The sequence below is a fragment of the Rhododendron vialii genome, chromosome 2a (genome assembly GCF_030253575.1).
Source record: "Rhododendron vialii isolate Sample 1 chromosome 2a, ASM3025357v1".
Classification (NCBI taxonomy): Eukaryota; Viridiplantae; Streptophyta; class Magnoliopsida; order Ericales; family Ericaceae; genus Rhododendron; species Rhododendron vialii.
The window spans coordinates 1,645,042-1,660,362 of NC_080558.1; the positions used below are offsets into that span (position 1 = coordinate 1,645,042).

Below are 15,321 nucleotides of genomic sequence, written 5' to 3' on the forward strand. Positions count from 1 at the left end.
TCGTTAGATTACAAGGCCAACCAAACAAGTACGGGCTCCGTTCCAGAAATCCAAATAAGTATTTATTTCTTAAGAAGGCAATTTCATGCTAAAAAATTATGTGTTTACGCAAATATTTTTCTTAGCAATATAGATCTTATTTGACAGATCTCATTAAAATCTTTTAAACAGTGAAAAAAAATCGTTTTTGGAGGATTTCCCGCTAATCCTACCCTAATCTTTTGGCGCCAAAAGGTTCCCTTTCTTATATGTAGAGGTGTGCCGTGTGCGTATATCATGGCTTTTTAGGGTTTCATTTGATAAAACCCTGACCTGACGACTTGTTTTTCATTTAGACCGATTCGATTCAGTGTTTCTCCGGTGGTATTTAAGCAAAATGATGATTACAAGGCAATCGGATTCTGGCGGTGAAGGTATCTCTATCTCTCTTCTCTCTCTAGTCTCTCTCTTTCGTATTCAGTCATGCAATGAACTTCTAGACGTTGAAAATTTGGCCAATATCGATTGATTGTTGCGGCTTGCGATTCACTATTTGAGTTTTTGTTTTTGTTTTTTGGCTGCTGCTGTTCAATTCGAGAACTCATCTGTTGCCTCTAGTGATTCACCTCTGGTGCTTTGTTTTTTCATTCCGTAGATTTTCACAATCACGTAGCCTGCAAATGTGTAAATCGTTAGACAAAAGTGAAACTAAAAAAAAAAAGGAATTTGAGTATCTGGGCCAACACATGGAAGATTGGATCGAGCTCCTATACGTATTGGATTGAACTGATTTTTCACTCGCCCATTCTTTTTAAAAAAGGAAAAAATATCTTGAATGGCTTGGATCATACCCGGAGTGGGCACTGCGTGTCCGTCAGTTCCCACCGTCGGTTCCTCCCTTCGGTTTCCTTAGCTTTTTCGCAATTAAAATGAAGAGTTAGGTTTGAGATCATTGACTAATTGGCGGGCACCTAATCGGTGGTTTTAGCTGTATATGGCAAACGAGGAAGGACCATGGTCCCCTACCAACTTGGGTATCAAAGCATCTCTAGTGCTTTGTTTGTTCTTATTCACTAGTCACTATATACAAGGGCCTCTGATGTTACGCTGATCCGCACCGGACGGCCATATTTGGCAGTAGGAAAGTGGGGATGGGGGGACTGTTAAGCAAGGATGCCAGGTTTTTTTTTTTGTGATAAGGCAAATCTAATTCTATTAATAATCTAAGAGGAAGGGGATTTGAATGGTGGAGTTTGAAACCCTCACCTGTTCAGAGGGAGTACAGTTTATTTCGATTTATAGAGTGACTTGGTGAACTTAGTTGGTGCATCCTATGAGCTGGCAAAGTTGAGTTTTGTTCACCCTCCACTTAAGAGGGTGAACATTACCCTTCTTCCTATTGGTTGAAATGATGTGGATCCCATCACTAAGTGATGTCATGCTTACCAAAAAGTGTATTGCATAGTAAGCATGACATCACTTTGTAGTTGGATCCACATTATTTCAATCAATAAGAGAGAGAGTAATGTTCACCCTCTTGAACAAAATTGCACTCGAGTTTGCATTAGGAATCGGAGATTTGAAACAAGTGAGTGAGGGATAATTAGAATCCTATCAAGGGATAACTGTCATCCAAACTTTTGAAGTAAATGAAATTAATTGGCTGGAATGCAATCTGTTGGAAAATTTGCAAGAAGGATATTCTATTTTTTATTTGTCTCTGTTTGCTTATTTAACTTTTTTGTGCGGTATATGATTTTTTCGTTTGGATTCCTCCAGGGAACAATATCACTGTCATTGGAAAATGGAATCTGTGCAAGAGAGAATGTTTGATGAATCGTTGCAATTGTAAGGTTGACAGGATTTCTCAACTGCCGGAACCAATCATTCACCACATCCTTTCTTTCCTCCACACAGAAGATGCAGTTTGTACGAGTATACTGTCAAAGCGGTGGCGTGGCATGTGGTGCACCTTCCCTGTTTTTGATTTTCAGTTAGATGAGTATTCATACTTAGCTAAGCACGGTATCAAAGATTGTGAAGCTGAGGCATCAAAAGATGAGTTTCTGAGTTTTGTAGAGGAATCTCTGAATCGAAGGCTTCTGCACAAGTTCAGTATTCATAAATTTCGGATGTCAATGAGCTTCTCAAATTTGGAACATTTGACCCCTTGGATGGACCGCTGGCTTGCCATCATTATTGGGAGGAATGTGAAAGAGTTGGAACTAGAAGTCCCCCGTCATGAGACTAATGGACTTTACAGTGTGCCTCCGTTTGTACTTGGTGCTAAATCTATAACAGTGCTAAAGTTGTCGAGATGTGATTTACATCTTACCTTAGCTGCTGGTATCAGCAAATTTTCTCAATTGCGAGAGTTGCATCTCGGAAAAATGCACATCAATCAATGGATGATCCAAACTTTCACCTCTTCTTGTCCTTTGATAGAGATTTTGGAATTGAGTCTCTGCATTGGGCTGGATTGTCTTTGCCTGCCTTCAAGCCTACTTCAACTCAATAAGGTTGTGCTGAGAAATTGCCATTGGCTTAAAACTGTGCAGATAGAGGTGCCTAATCTCGTTGATTACATTTTTCAAAAATCATCTGATATTGCATGGAAGATCAGCATGTTTGCTTGCGGCAAGTCTCGTGATTACTTTTTTAAAAATTCATCTGATATTACAAGCAAGATCAACATGGTTGCTTGCGGCAAGTCTCTTAGGAAGTTATCACTACTCATCGATACATTGACAGAGGAGGAATTCCAAAGTCTAATGTCTGTCACTCCTAATGTCGAGTTTATGGAGTTAAGCTACCTTAAACGATTCTCAAGACTCAAGATTTCAAGTCAAAAGCTAAAGCGACTAGTTCTGAAAGACTGCAAGAAGTCGTTGGTTACTGAAATTGACACTCCAAACCTAGTGTCGGTTGAACATACTTGCTATCGAAGGTACCTGTGCATCAATTACATCAACACCTCACATCTCCGGGAAGTTTACTTGGAATCCGAACTTGCAAGTCATCACATTGGTTGGTTCACTAAACTGAAGGACTTTCTCACAAGCTTCCCTTACTCTGAAAATTTCAGAGCGGTAGTTGTCTGCTCCAAGGTTTTTAATTTCAATTTTTCTCTTTTTCTTTTCTTTTCTTTTTGTTTGTTTTTAGTTCTTACCCCATAAAACTATCGCTGATCCTGCATTATTTGATTTGACCAATTGAAAAGATTCATTCGTTTGTTTGCTAATGGTATTTTGCAGAATGTCAGTATTCATGATAAGTTAAGAGAATTCTTTCTTCCGCCACTCTATAACCTCAAGGATCTGAATCCTCAAATTATTATTTCTTCAAGGGCTTTTACAGAAGTATTAAATCGTATATTTTACGCATGCCACCATGATACTTTATCTCTTATATCAATGTGCTCATGCAGCAAAGATCTCGAGGTATTTCTTAATATTGCAAATATTTTGCTAAATCTGATAAATTTGTGCACTATACTTGTTTATTCATTCAATTTACAGTTGTTATATCACACAATAGTGGAGCAAGAAGAAAACAGTGAACGTTATGGAGGTAGAAGAAGAAACTGGAGGCACTTTCTTGGTGGATTTGAGATCGAGAATCTTGAAGGCACCAAAGAGAAGAGGACATCCCCGTGGAGAGATTTCTTAAAGTCATATTCAAGTGTTCCATACCAGGTGGTTGCACTTAGGTTAGAATGGAAATGCTTGAACATTGAGTGGAAAGTTTCACGTGTGATGTTTTAGTTTTCAATTTGTACCAAAAAATAATTTATCTGAGTGACAATTCCAGTTTGAATAAGTGATTGTTTTCCCCCCTTTTTTTCCTTGCATATATTTACAGGAGAGTAGTTGCAATAAGTAGGCTTAGCTAAGTAATGGTAGTTGGGCAACTCCAGGGAGGGATTGCTCGGTGCAATCGGAGGTCTTGGGAAGCTTTTGGTCTGGGGTTCCAATTCCACATGTATTCTATCAATTCTTGCTTTGGGATATGGGGCTTTTGTGTCTAGTTTGATTGGGCTTTCTACTAGTGGATGGTGAGACTGGTGTTTTGAATTTTTAGAATGGAAATGCTTGAAGATGTGTGGAAAGGTTCACGTGTGATTTTTTAGATTTCAATTTGTACCGAAAAATAATTTATCCGAGTGACAATTTCTAGTTTGAATAAGTGATTGTTTTCCCGCCTTTTTTTCCTTGCATATATTTACAGAAGAGTAGTTGCAATAAGTAGGCCTAGCTAAGTAATGGTAGTTGGGCAACTCCAGGAGGGATTGCTTGCTGCAATCAGAGGTCTTGGGAAGCTTTTGGTCTGGGGTTCCACTTCCACATGTATTCTATCAATTCTTGCTTTGGGATATGGGGCTTTTGCGTCTAGTTTGATTGGGCCACCTACTAGTGGATGGTGAGATTGGTCTTTTGAATTTTTCGAATTTTTCGGCCAATGGACATTGGCCGAATACGGAGTTATTAAGAAAAGGTAATGGTGTTGGGGCTTCAAAGTTGAATTGTGATTGCACCGGAGCCATGAGACTCTCCTTGGTGGATCCTTGTGTAGTGTAATATTGGGCGTTAAATTGGTTTCAAAGTAATTATGGATAGAGTTAATCGCCTTTGGAATCTAGAAGAGATGTTCACTCCAGTTGATCTGGGTTTGGGTTTTTAGTTCATTAAGTTTGAATCCAAATCTGATTATAACAAGGTCTATCTGATTATAACAAGGTCTACACAGGGGTCATTGGATAGTTCAGAACCACTACCTCATGGTTAGGAAATAGTATCCAGATTTCAAAGCGGACAAAGCTACAACGATTAAGACTCCGGCTTGGTTACGTTTTCCTTTGCTTCCCATTGAATACTATTACGAGGAAATCATTCTCAGAATTGCACGGAAACTAAGAAAAACCATTGAAACTGGACAACAAAACGAAGGAATCACTTCGGGCCAGCTATGCTCGTGTTTGTGTGTAAATTGATTTGAGCGAGCCCCTTGAATGAGAGTCATCCTCATTACAGAAGGCCCAAACGAGAGTCATCCTCATCATGCTCTAATCATGACGCTAAGAACTTATTGAATCCCACTGGCTCTAACTTGAGAGTCATGTTATTAGCCTATTAGGGGTAGAACAACAGGAGGCTCTGGGGATGATGGAGCTAGGAAGCTCCCCAATCCATTTGCCTTCCAGTTATGGAAGATGGCCAGGGTATTGGGCAATTTAGACTTATTTATCTTTGTTTTTCGTATTGTTTGAATGAACATCTGAAGTATCAAAAAAATAAAAAAAGAGGGAAAAAACAAAACTAGAGAAGCATCTCTGCATCATGTTCCAGGCTAGTCCCCCAACTCTTCTCCTGTAGCATACAACTTAACCTTTTCCCAATAGAAAATGCAAGCCCATTATCAAGTGATTTTCTTCCATTTCGGTGAGTTTGCTACAAATGACTTTTTGCAGATTTTTCTCTTCGCCTTCACGACAGCACAGCATAACTGATGATTCTCTACACTATTAAACTTGTATTGAAACTGCAAAAAAAAAAAAAAAAACTTGATGGTTAATGATGCTAAAACTAACTATACACACGAAAAGTTTCATGCTTTCAAATAGCACTCAAGTGTTTTTTACCTGGAAAGACTTTCTCCTATTGGGGTCACCCGTAGACACAATATGTAGGGCGCTAATGTGTGGGCATCTTCTAAGTGCATAGAAGGCAATACCAATTAATATATTCTCTTACATAGCCTCGATCACCTCAATGATTAAGGTCTTCAAATCAAAAAGCACACCTTCTTGTTCGTATGGAACCACTATTTTCCTAGTGAATTAATTTAAAAAACAAAAAATAAGTGAGTGAACAAAAATGACTAGAATTGTAGTATGAGAGAATTTGACTACATACCTTATCAGAGAGGACGAGCAAAGTAAGAGTTTCAACCCCTCGGGAAAGGCTTGACAACCCAAACGACAAAAACGTATCGTACCAATCTGATGCCGTCTCCTCATTCAGGATATAAAAGTCTAATGTTGATGTTTGTTCAATCTTATCATGGCAAACCGTTTCAAGGTTGCCACCTGTTTGCACCCCATGCAAAATAATGTTTCCAAAGCGAATTGCTCGCTCCCCTGTAGTCGAACAACTATCACTTTCAGTTCACTGCCATCCAAAGGGAGACATAAAAGGCCGGGTCGGTATCCGTTTGTGTGAACAAGGGCGAAACTAGGAATTAATTCTGCCATGAGCTAACCTCAATTGTATAGATTATATCAAGATAAGTATTGCGTATCATAGAATACGTTTGTTGGAAGAATTAGAGTTTCCATTGTTTAATTAGACAAGATTTTTGGAAGAGGAAGAATACTAAAGACAGGGGAGGAGAGTATCTGTATTACATTTGACCTGAGAATTTTTTTTGGGCTTGATACAAAATAGCTAGAATCTATCCCTATTTATACTAATGTATGGAAGACTCTAGTACAAAGATATTTTCATACAAGATAAACTGTGGTAATTCTAGAATTATTCATGTGACTAATTCTCACAAAAAAAACTCAAGATATTTCACAAGAATATTCTAGAGCGATAGATAATTTAGAGTTTCTAAAAACTAAATATTTATATATTCTTCAATTAATATCTTTCATCTTTGGGTTTTGTCAATTGGATTTGTTTGGACTTAACTTTCTTGTGTCAAAATATTAAATTTAGTTTATACTTCAACAACGTTAGTCATATTTAATATACAATTAAAAAGTAGATACATCTAATAACACCAACAAACTATGCTTACATTTTAAAAAAAGATTTAAGATGCAAAGTTTCAATTCTCTTTGAGTCCTGATTTACAAATTTAGATTTTTTCAGTCGAAACAAATTAATATAATGCAATTTTTTTTTGATGCAAACTAACAAATATTTATCTGATGTGAAAATTTTATGAAAAATAGTCTAATAATTTAGTATGGCCAAACTTACCTTGACAGTCCAATTTTGTCGAAACAAATATGATGCAACTAGAAATAAGTCAACATTATACCAAATATATTTTTGGATAACTTTATATTCCAAAGTTTATGAAATGAAGGACTGAATTATGTTAAAAAATGATGGCCCAATTTCTCGAGAGATTTACTAATTCTTCCAAAATGAGGATTGCCCACGAGCCACATAATTATATATAAATTTTTATTTTGTTGGACTTACCATGTACTCATGGGCCGGGGAAATTGAGGCCATGGTGACATAGTAAAATTAAGATTCTCCAAAAGGCACATTAAGAGTTTTTGGGTTTTGATTGATAGAACTAATAGAGAAAAAATATGTAATCTCAGTATCTCACTAGTAGTGCATTACCATTGCCTACAGCACTCCTCCAGAAATTACCCGTACATGATAAACTCTTGTTGGAAATCAAAATTAGTCGGATATAGGAAATTAAGGCTCCGTTTGTTTGGGTGTAAATATTTTCCATTAATTGGATGAAAATAACTTATCCTTAAATCTTCGATAAGTTATTTTTCGAAATCAACCCGCTGCCTTTTATTGCAATTCTAAAAAAATATTTTAGATTGTAAAACATTTTACATCGAAACAAATGGAGCCTAAATGTAGATGCACATATGCATAGTTAAAAGGGAGGGGGGGAAATACAGCATCATTCGAAATCTTACCACAAACAAAACAATAAGAAGCCATCTAACATGTGAAAGGAACATTAATTTTAAGAGTCAACTGTTTGATAGGTCATGGCATGAAAAGAAGTACGACAACATGCCAATAATCAACCAAAAATCGACATGAACCATAGCTAATCACTACAGGATCTGCACCAAAATTAAAACCTCTTCCTATCATCAGGCATCTTGATGAACAATTTCCTCCAATATTGATCCTCAAACATCCTCGAGGCCTTCTCATAGCCTCGACCTTCCACAATCTGGACCAACTCGGAGGAAATCCAAGCATCTTACATGTTGAAAAAGTATCCGCTTCAACTCGAAGCCTTGGAGTTGTCTAAGTCTGAACTCGGTTCCACCTCATAACTTTCTTCCTTTTCGGAAGATTGACCGCTCCTGGCTTCATCTAGCGTTCTCGGAAACCTATCCAAAAGAGTGTTTTGATCAAGGAGAAAAATGAAGAAAGTAACTGACTTAAAAGCTCCACACATACAAAATATGCCAATTCTTTGAAACGAGCGTTCATCAACATCAAATGGGAAAATGAGGGTAGAGAGACGTAAATGACCAGATAGAAAGGAGACATAGTGCCAAACCATGAGTATTTTGTCGTGTCCACCTGTTCTTAAAAGGTGGCACGTGATTTCAAAGTTGTGGACTCAATAGAACAGGCTTAAGAGATTTTTAGTTTTTCTTCTGAAGCGACCATCACTCCATTGCCAATCTTAATCTTAGTTTTAACCCTGACCAAAACAAGAAAGTAATCAGAAATGTAAGGGGCTAGAGATGCTGTCCCTGCCTCAATGCTGTCCCTGCCTCAATGTAGTTACGGGGTTTTTTCTCTTAAAGTCCATTAGCATCAAGGCCCTGAAATCTTGGGACCCACCTGTATCAACATCCCGTAGAATACCATACTTAGAAATACTTCTGCAATTGAATGTTGGACTCATGGCCTTGTATTGGTCAGTGACTATTGACAACGGAAGGCGACCTGACAATGCCCTATGCCATGTCTGAAAAACCCAAGTACAAGAATCATCGAATTCATCAGCGATCAAAGCACACCTGAAAGAACCGGTTGCGTATTTTGGTTAATTTCAAAAAATGAAGCAATTGGCACCATATAACTACTGCTTCTGTACGAGGTATCAAAAACAATGGCATCCACAAATTGAGTGCACAAAATATAGACCGGCACAAGAAAATGCTCCTGCATTTGCCTTCATCAACTTTCACTGCATTAAAGAATCCAGAATCTTCTGCTTGACGAGACTGAAAATACTCCTGAAGCACTGGGAACCAATCGCTTCCAAGAGTACTTTGACAAGGTTGAAGCCACCATTTGTTCCAACTAAATCCAAATTTTCCAACCCACTACTTAGTTCCTCCCTAAATCCCTTTGGAGCGGCGGCAATTAGCCTACTAGGATCCATTGGAGAATCAAGATCATGATTTGTGTTCTTTTTGAAGCCGGTCAACTACCCATCTTCCTGTGTATTGCCTCTGTATCCTCATGAATGCACCACAACCTACTCTTGAAGGGTGTCGATGCCCTTCCTTGGAGCACAAAAATCTTCTAGAGGTAATTGAACCGTCATGTTTCAAACGGAACAACTGACCAATCCAGACTTTTAGGCCAAAGCTAGCCGCATATGCATAGTAAAATATCTGCACTTCCTTAGAAGAGCCAAATTCAAGACCTTTGCATGTTCAACTTTGGTATTTCTTCTGCTTCCTCTTATTTTAGGCATTTAAAACCCATTCAAGATCAATTCACAAATAAACAAACAATTCTATAGAGAATGGGCTTTAACAAAGCCAACCGGAACATCAAGCTTGTTACTAGCTTCTTGGGCTTGCTCGAACATGAAATAAACTAAGTTTCTCACTCAAATGGTCATTGATTAGATTAAAGCTTATCTGAGACCAACTAAAAAAGTTAAACAAAGTTAAACTTATTACTTTTTTGACACAACAAAATAACTTCATTTATCATTAAAAGAAGTCATATTTAGAACATTAACACCACAATTGACGGGGAAACTTAGAACCAAAGAACTAAACAATGTCAAAAACCAAATAGAGGATGTAAAGACTAGGTCAAGACCACACATTATCTACAAGACAACAGTCTAATACCAGTCACAAAAAAAAAAAAATTCATTCTTCGAGTATGAATCAGCTTCTAAGAAGTTGCATTCCATAAAAAAAAAACCCAGATGTTATGTCCAATGGGTTGCCAAACCTAAGGACAACGAGGTAGCGAGTTCTCTTGATGCAAATGTCTGTATCCAGACTTATTAGTTTAGTGCAGCTGTAATGAAAGCCTCAATGATTTAGCTGGCTTTGCAGGATTAGCAATGAGATAGAGAGGATTGAGGCTAGGGATGCAAAAATTATCGCCAAACCAAAACAATAGGAAAGAGATAGGTCGCATGCGTTCCTTCCAATTAAGTCCAGAGGGGAAGATTGTTAAAGAGTGGAGATTTTGATATCGTCACCGCCAAATGCCAATCAACAATCTTACCTGGAACCCATACGTCCAAACATATTCAAATTGCTTATCCCCTAGAGTGGATGACACTAGTTGAATCTCACTGTTTTCTCTTTCTCTAATAAGTACAAAGTATTGGAAAATTACACATGCATTCACTGCTAATGGCTGTACTTTGATGTTGCATGAGAAATGCCATGTTTTCTATTTTATAAAAGTGCGGATATGTGATGTAAGAGTATTCAACAAGTATCCAATACTTCAAGAATAAAGAAAATTAAGCACTCATGCAGTCATGCTTCATAGGTCGCCTTCGCCACTTGTGTATGATCAACAGATCAAGGATATAATCTAAATTCAGCAAACATCACTAATCAATGCCCTACAACTCAGACTACACAATACATACAAGTATCAACAAGGGATATGCGGATTTCTAACCTCCAAAAACATTAAAATATAGAAACTCACTTAATACACGATACATACAATTATTAACCAAATACAGAAGGGACATAGTCTTTTCTACGTTGGAAATATACCTGATAACTCTTTGAACTTTCACCTGAAGAAGCTTCATAGTATCTCCTAATCCATCCTCCACGATTAGGTGAGACGAGGGTCTCAATGTATTTGTGCCTGACTGTATAGTGTCTTGGAAGGCCTGAAACCACCATTGTCCTGAGTGTTTCTTTACTTCGATTGTACACAACTAGTTTCTCTGTTAGATTCATCTAGCATATATTCTTCGTGAACATCTAATATCATACCATATATTTCGGATACAAATTCTTCTTCTGCTGACAAATACGAAAAATCCAATATATTCATCCGAGGATCAGCAATTGTAAATTTGGTCCACGACTCTCTTACCCTGTATTTCTTCATCATCCAAACATCAACCAGTTGACTAGGCTGCCTAAGAACCAAACTGAGACAACTGCCAAGAACTACAATATGAGGAAACTCAAACTCGTGATCATCAAGCAAAGCAGGCCACAGCACTTCCCTGAAAATCTCATCCAATAAATTGAAAGCAACAACTACACAACCATCCAAACCACCAGTCCTCTGACAAAGCCAATGGACCAGTCCTCTGACAAAGCCAATGGAGAGGTTCACTAAAGTGAACCCCGGTAGCAGCATCCACAGGGATATAATGGGTTTCTTGAATTCTCCTCCAATGTTGCTGTCAATTCACCGAGAACTGATGCTTGGAGCCTCCAAGCATCAGTTTTCAGTGACTCCAAGCATCAGTTTTCAGTGAATAGACAGCAACATACGTTATACTAGCATCACCATGAAAGTCATAATGAAGGTAAGATTTAAAACGATCGTTATAAAGCATCACAACGTTGTAATCATCCGTATACGATTCATAACCCAACCCAGGTTGCAAAATGTATGACCCAAGAGGCGAAAAGGAGTCATCAAAGGCGATTCTGGCAGTTTCTTACATTCTCGAGTCAATGGATTCAATAAGAAGTTGGAATTACCTTCAGTAGAAACTAGAACCAAGCCATTGCAAGAGCCCGAAACGTCGAACCACTGGTAGGAGTGCTCGACCGGAGGAAAATCAAGCTTTTTTGCCTTCGGATTTGCGGAGGCGAAATCGACGGAGTAGAGAGCGGGAGGGCTAGAAATTAAAAGGACATTTTGAGGTTTGTTGGTAGTATTGGTTATATGAAGGTGGGTTTTGGAGAATTGGGGGGAAAAGATTAGGGAATTCCACGAGGGAGAAACACACTTTAATCGGCAGAGAGACTTTACCGGTAGGAGATAGTGTATGTGGGCGACGATCTCCGGTGGAAAGGTGTCTGCTGATGGGGCTGTCGATGGTCCCAATTTCGGACATCTTGGTCGTTTTCTTCAGCTTTTAGACTTCGGGAAATTTCTGATTTAGCAGTAAGGGCCTGTTTGTATGGGCGCTATCAAGGGGTATTAGTAATACTCCCTCCTAAAACCGTGGGTCCATGGTTAAGTCATGTTTTAGGAACATATTTTGCCGGGTATTAGCTAAACCCCAAATTCTCTTGTACCCCTAATACCCCCGGGCGGGGATTATTTATAGGGAGGTTCTGAGGTGTTATTACATAATATCCATGGATAATACTTCTCTCTCTTCCATTTCAACTGCAAAACAATCTTATTCCCCTATTTTATTCTCATTCAAATCAAGTACTATTTAATCCCCCGTCACATCAATGTGGGCCCACTCTTCTTATATAATATCCCCTACTATCTTATCCTTTTCGTAACTAACACCCCTAATCCTTATTCCGCATCCAAACGGGCCCTAAAAACTATGTGTAGCAATGGAGATTGGTGGGCTCGATTCTAGTTGTTCAATAATTTTAGAATAAATTTTTGAGTAATCCATAAATGGTTAGCTGGATCGGATAATTGTACATACTGATCAAATTATCAAACTTCCATTCAAAATTCACGATTCTAAATTCTGAATAAAAAGTTGAATGATTGGTTCAAACTTTTATCTACACCGAACTTAATTTTCAGGAGGCTGCTTGATAAATTATTCTAAAATTAATGAACAACTTGAATCAATTATATGGACCCTAAAGTAGGTCTTGTAATTCTTTGTACCCTATCGGTACAACCTCCATCGATATCCATAATCGGACCCTCGTTGGGCTAAACATCGAGGACACCATGATGATCCGAAATACTCATTTTGCAAAAATAGTTGAGTACATCATCTTTGTAGAAAATTATGTCTATAAGAGATTTACGGCCGCCTGATTAGATAACATGAAATGAATTGTTAGAGTGATGATCAGAAAGATAATTGTGAAACAAACTAACACCGATCAGGCAATACAAATATTCGATAAGCTTAATTTTCATTTAAGTACGATCGATGTACTCATCGAGTGTCACATCATTGAGTGTCACAAAATGAATAATTCAATCATAATGATGATGTTGCCCTGTAAAGTCTATCAAGCTGCACAACACCACCGTAGTGCGGTGGCTGACGAAGGCAATCCTTGAGCCTCTTCAATTGACTTATTTTTATAAGAGATAAACACATCGAAACTTACAAATAAACGCCGCCGGCTAGGTATGAAATTGAGGTTAAACCGGTAGATAAAGATCTTGGTTGTACTTGGTTCACTAAAACAAAATGTTCATTTCGCCATTCGGGTCAAAATCATTTTATCTATCTATACTACTCTTTTAAATGTACAAAGTTGTTTTCTACGCTTACTTTCCCACAAATAGCCCTGGCAATTGCAACTAATGACTGCCCCACCCCACACCTCTTCCCAACCGAACCGATGCAACACTCCAACGAAATCATGATATAAACCAACAACGGTCTCCCAAACCAACTTTACCGCTTTCCTCCGTTTGCCCATACTCCCCAACCGCTTGCCTCCACTGCCGACTGACGTCCAAGCCTTCAACGCCTCCCTCCGTCTGCCCATATTCCTCAACCGCTTGACTCCACTGCCGACGACCAAGCCTCCAACTCCAACAACATACCGGACTGAACTCAAGACCATTCCAACAGAAGTCCAACACAGGTAACCCATGCATTCAACTTTCCCCCTACCTTTGATTGCAAACACTCTCTCCTTCTCCCCCTTTCAAAGACATCATCCACCAATGTCGACAAATTTGTAGAAAAAAATTCCACATGCAAACTGTTTGACAAAATGCACCTTTGAGTTCTTTGTAAGGCATGTAATCCACTTTCCCCCTGCCTTTGATTGCACCAACGTCAACAACTCTATACACCATAATTACGCACACCAACTGTTTGCTTGAATATGCCTAGAAAGGCAATTGTTCTCATCTGTCTTGTTGAATTTGTTGTTGTTCTATTTTGTGAATTTTTGAAATTAAAAGTAGCCATAAGAGATTTCCCTTTACCTTTATACAAAATTTAAAACTAGCAAGCTTTTAAAAAAAAACCCCTTTTTTTTGCCCACAATCATCAGCAAGGTTTTTAACAAAAAACCTCTCTCTGTTTTGCATCAACCATATATCAATTAAATTCCTATTTTCCCTTTCTGCGACAAAATTTTGTTGCCGCGTATAAGGCACCGTAACTTGAACACACACATGACATGAATACCAACGCTATAAAATCAATCAGAAATGGAAGAAATAGTTGAAAACAAAGCGGGTCTTTAGAAAACAACAAATCCCCTAAAAATAAAGTACTCTACATCATGTGTTTAAGCCACCACCGATTGAATTGCTATAACATTCGGCTGATTATATATCGCAAACTTCAAACTCAGAAGTCAACAAAATTACGTCAACGTTTCCAAAAAAAAAAAAAGCTGGTTTCGAACTTAAAACCTTTCCAAAATTCCTCGAACCATTGCGAAGACATGACCGACTATGAGTTTATGCTAAGGAGATGCTTCGTATCAGTTATTCAATTCCAATTTATTTTTGAAAAAACAACATATGATCTCGTGTCATTTAGTATTGGTTTTCACATCAGATCCTAAACAAATGCCATCCACTTCAAGTGTTAATCATGAACTACCTCTTTATTCCCTTTCCCTACAAAATTACACGTACTTCATACATTATGACATGACGTTTGATTTTTCCCATTCTTGTTCTTTGTTATTGAAGAAAATGGACGAGACACAAGGTTTGGATTGCCTTCATCAAGATGAAATCTGCCGGTGCCGCTGTCGTTAAAGGAAGAGATATGCTAGGTTTACACCTACACAAAGAGCAGAATATATTCAGAAGTCAATGGAAAATAGGAAGAGGAAACGCAATGCACATTATACTCCTCCAAGCACAAATCATTGTTGTGAATTCTCAGATGGGAAAACACAAAATCCATCGCCGAATTCCCCTATGGAGGACAACCTAATGGAGTCAGAAACAAATGGTTAGTCCTTTAACACAAGTTATTTGATTTAAACCTTAATAGTATATACTTTCCCCAGAGGCCTTACCCTTTATTTGTGAATATGCAATTAATAGGACAATAACTACAGGAAGTCCATCTTTCCCAACCACATGAATTGTGGACCATGGCAAATTGCCGATTTTGTTAGGGTAAAAGGTTCCAATACGAGCCTCCAACTTTTTGCTGCTACAACGGAGAAGTAGTTCTGACAAGCCCATCTGTCCCATCGAGTCTACGTAATTTGTTCACTTCTCA

The 15,321-nt window shown here is 38.2% G+C and overlaps 2 protein-coding genes and 2 long non-coding RNA genes across 14 annotated transcripts; 2 read left to right on the plus strand and 2 right to left on the minus strand.

The window, feature by feature from the left end:
* The first annotated feature begins 188 nt into the window (after positions 1 to 188).
* LOC131316582 (F-box/LRR-repeat protein At5g02910-like) lies at positions 189 to 3,798 on the plus strand. Of its 3 annotated transcripts, XM_058346001.1 has the most exons (4): positions 1,435 to 1,567; positions 1,759 to 3,086; positions 3,234 to 3,419; positions 3,498 to 3,798. In XM_058346001.1, exons 1-4 carry the CDS (start codon positions 1,450 to 1,452, stop codon positions 3,741 to 3,743), a joined length of 1,878 nt encoding a protein of 625 aa, XP_058201984.1. In that variant the 5' UTR covers positions 1,435 to 1,449; the 3' UTR covers positions 3,744 to 3,798. The 3 variants fall into 3 exon arrangements, with proteins under 3 accessions (XP_058201985.1, XP_058201984.1, XP_058201983.1); XM_058346002.1 differs by lacking the exon at positions 1,435 to 1,567 and adding an exon at positions 189 to 413 and having other exon boundaries at positions 3,234 to 3,798; XM_058346000.1 differs by having other exon boundaries at positions 3,234 to 3,798.
* A 1,579-nt stretch (positions 3,799 to 5,377) lies between these two features.
* Positions 5,378 to 6,366, minus strand: LOC131316583 (uncharacterized). Its single transcript, XR_009197187.1, has 3 exons — positions 5,892 to 6,366; positions 5,618 to 5,807; positions 5,378 to 5,517 (listed from the first exon to the last, which is right to left on the minus strand). It is a non-coding gene; the product is annotated as an uncharacterized LOC131316583 (long non-coding RNA).
* A 1,283-nt stretch (positions 6,367 to 7,649) lies between these two features.
* On the minus strand, positions 7,650 to 12,040 carry LOC131312407 (uncharacterized). Of its 9 annotated transcripts, XR_009195868.1 has the most exons (5): positions 11,034 to 12,034; positions 10,703 to 10,824; positions 8,553 to 8,731; positions 8,286 to 8,409; positions 7,650 to 8,089 (listed from the first exon to the last, which is right to left on the minus strand). XR_009195868.1 is itself a non-coding variant. In XM_058340129.1 (4 exons), the coding sequence occupies exons 2-4, from the start codon at positions 11,304 to 11,306 to the stop codon at positions 8,467 to 8,469; spliced, it is 660 nt and encodes a 219-aa protein (XP_058196112.1). In that variant the 5' UTR covers positions 11,307 to 11,796; positions 11,931 to 12,040; the 3' UTR covers positions 7,650 to 8,466. The 9 variants fall into 9 exon arrangements, 4 of the variants coding, with proteins under 4 accessions (XP_058196112.1, XP_058196145.1, XP_058196132.1 ...); XR_009195867.1 differs by having other exon boundaries at positions 8,286 to 8,731; XR_009195866.1 differs by having other exon boundaries at positions 8,263 to 8,731.
* A 1,364-nt stretch (positions 12,041 to 13,404) lies between these two features.
* On the plus strand, positions 13,405 to 15,256 carry LOC131312464 (uncharacterized). Its single transcript, XR_009195881.1, has 3 exons — positions 13,405 to 13,708; positions 14,778 to 15,045; positions 15,141 to 15,256. It is a non-coding gene; the product is annotated as an uncharacterized LOC131312464 (long non-coding RNA).
* Positions 15,257 to 15,321: the final 65 nt, after the last annotated feature.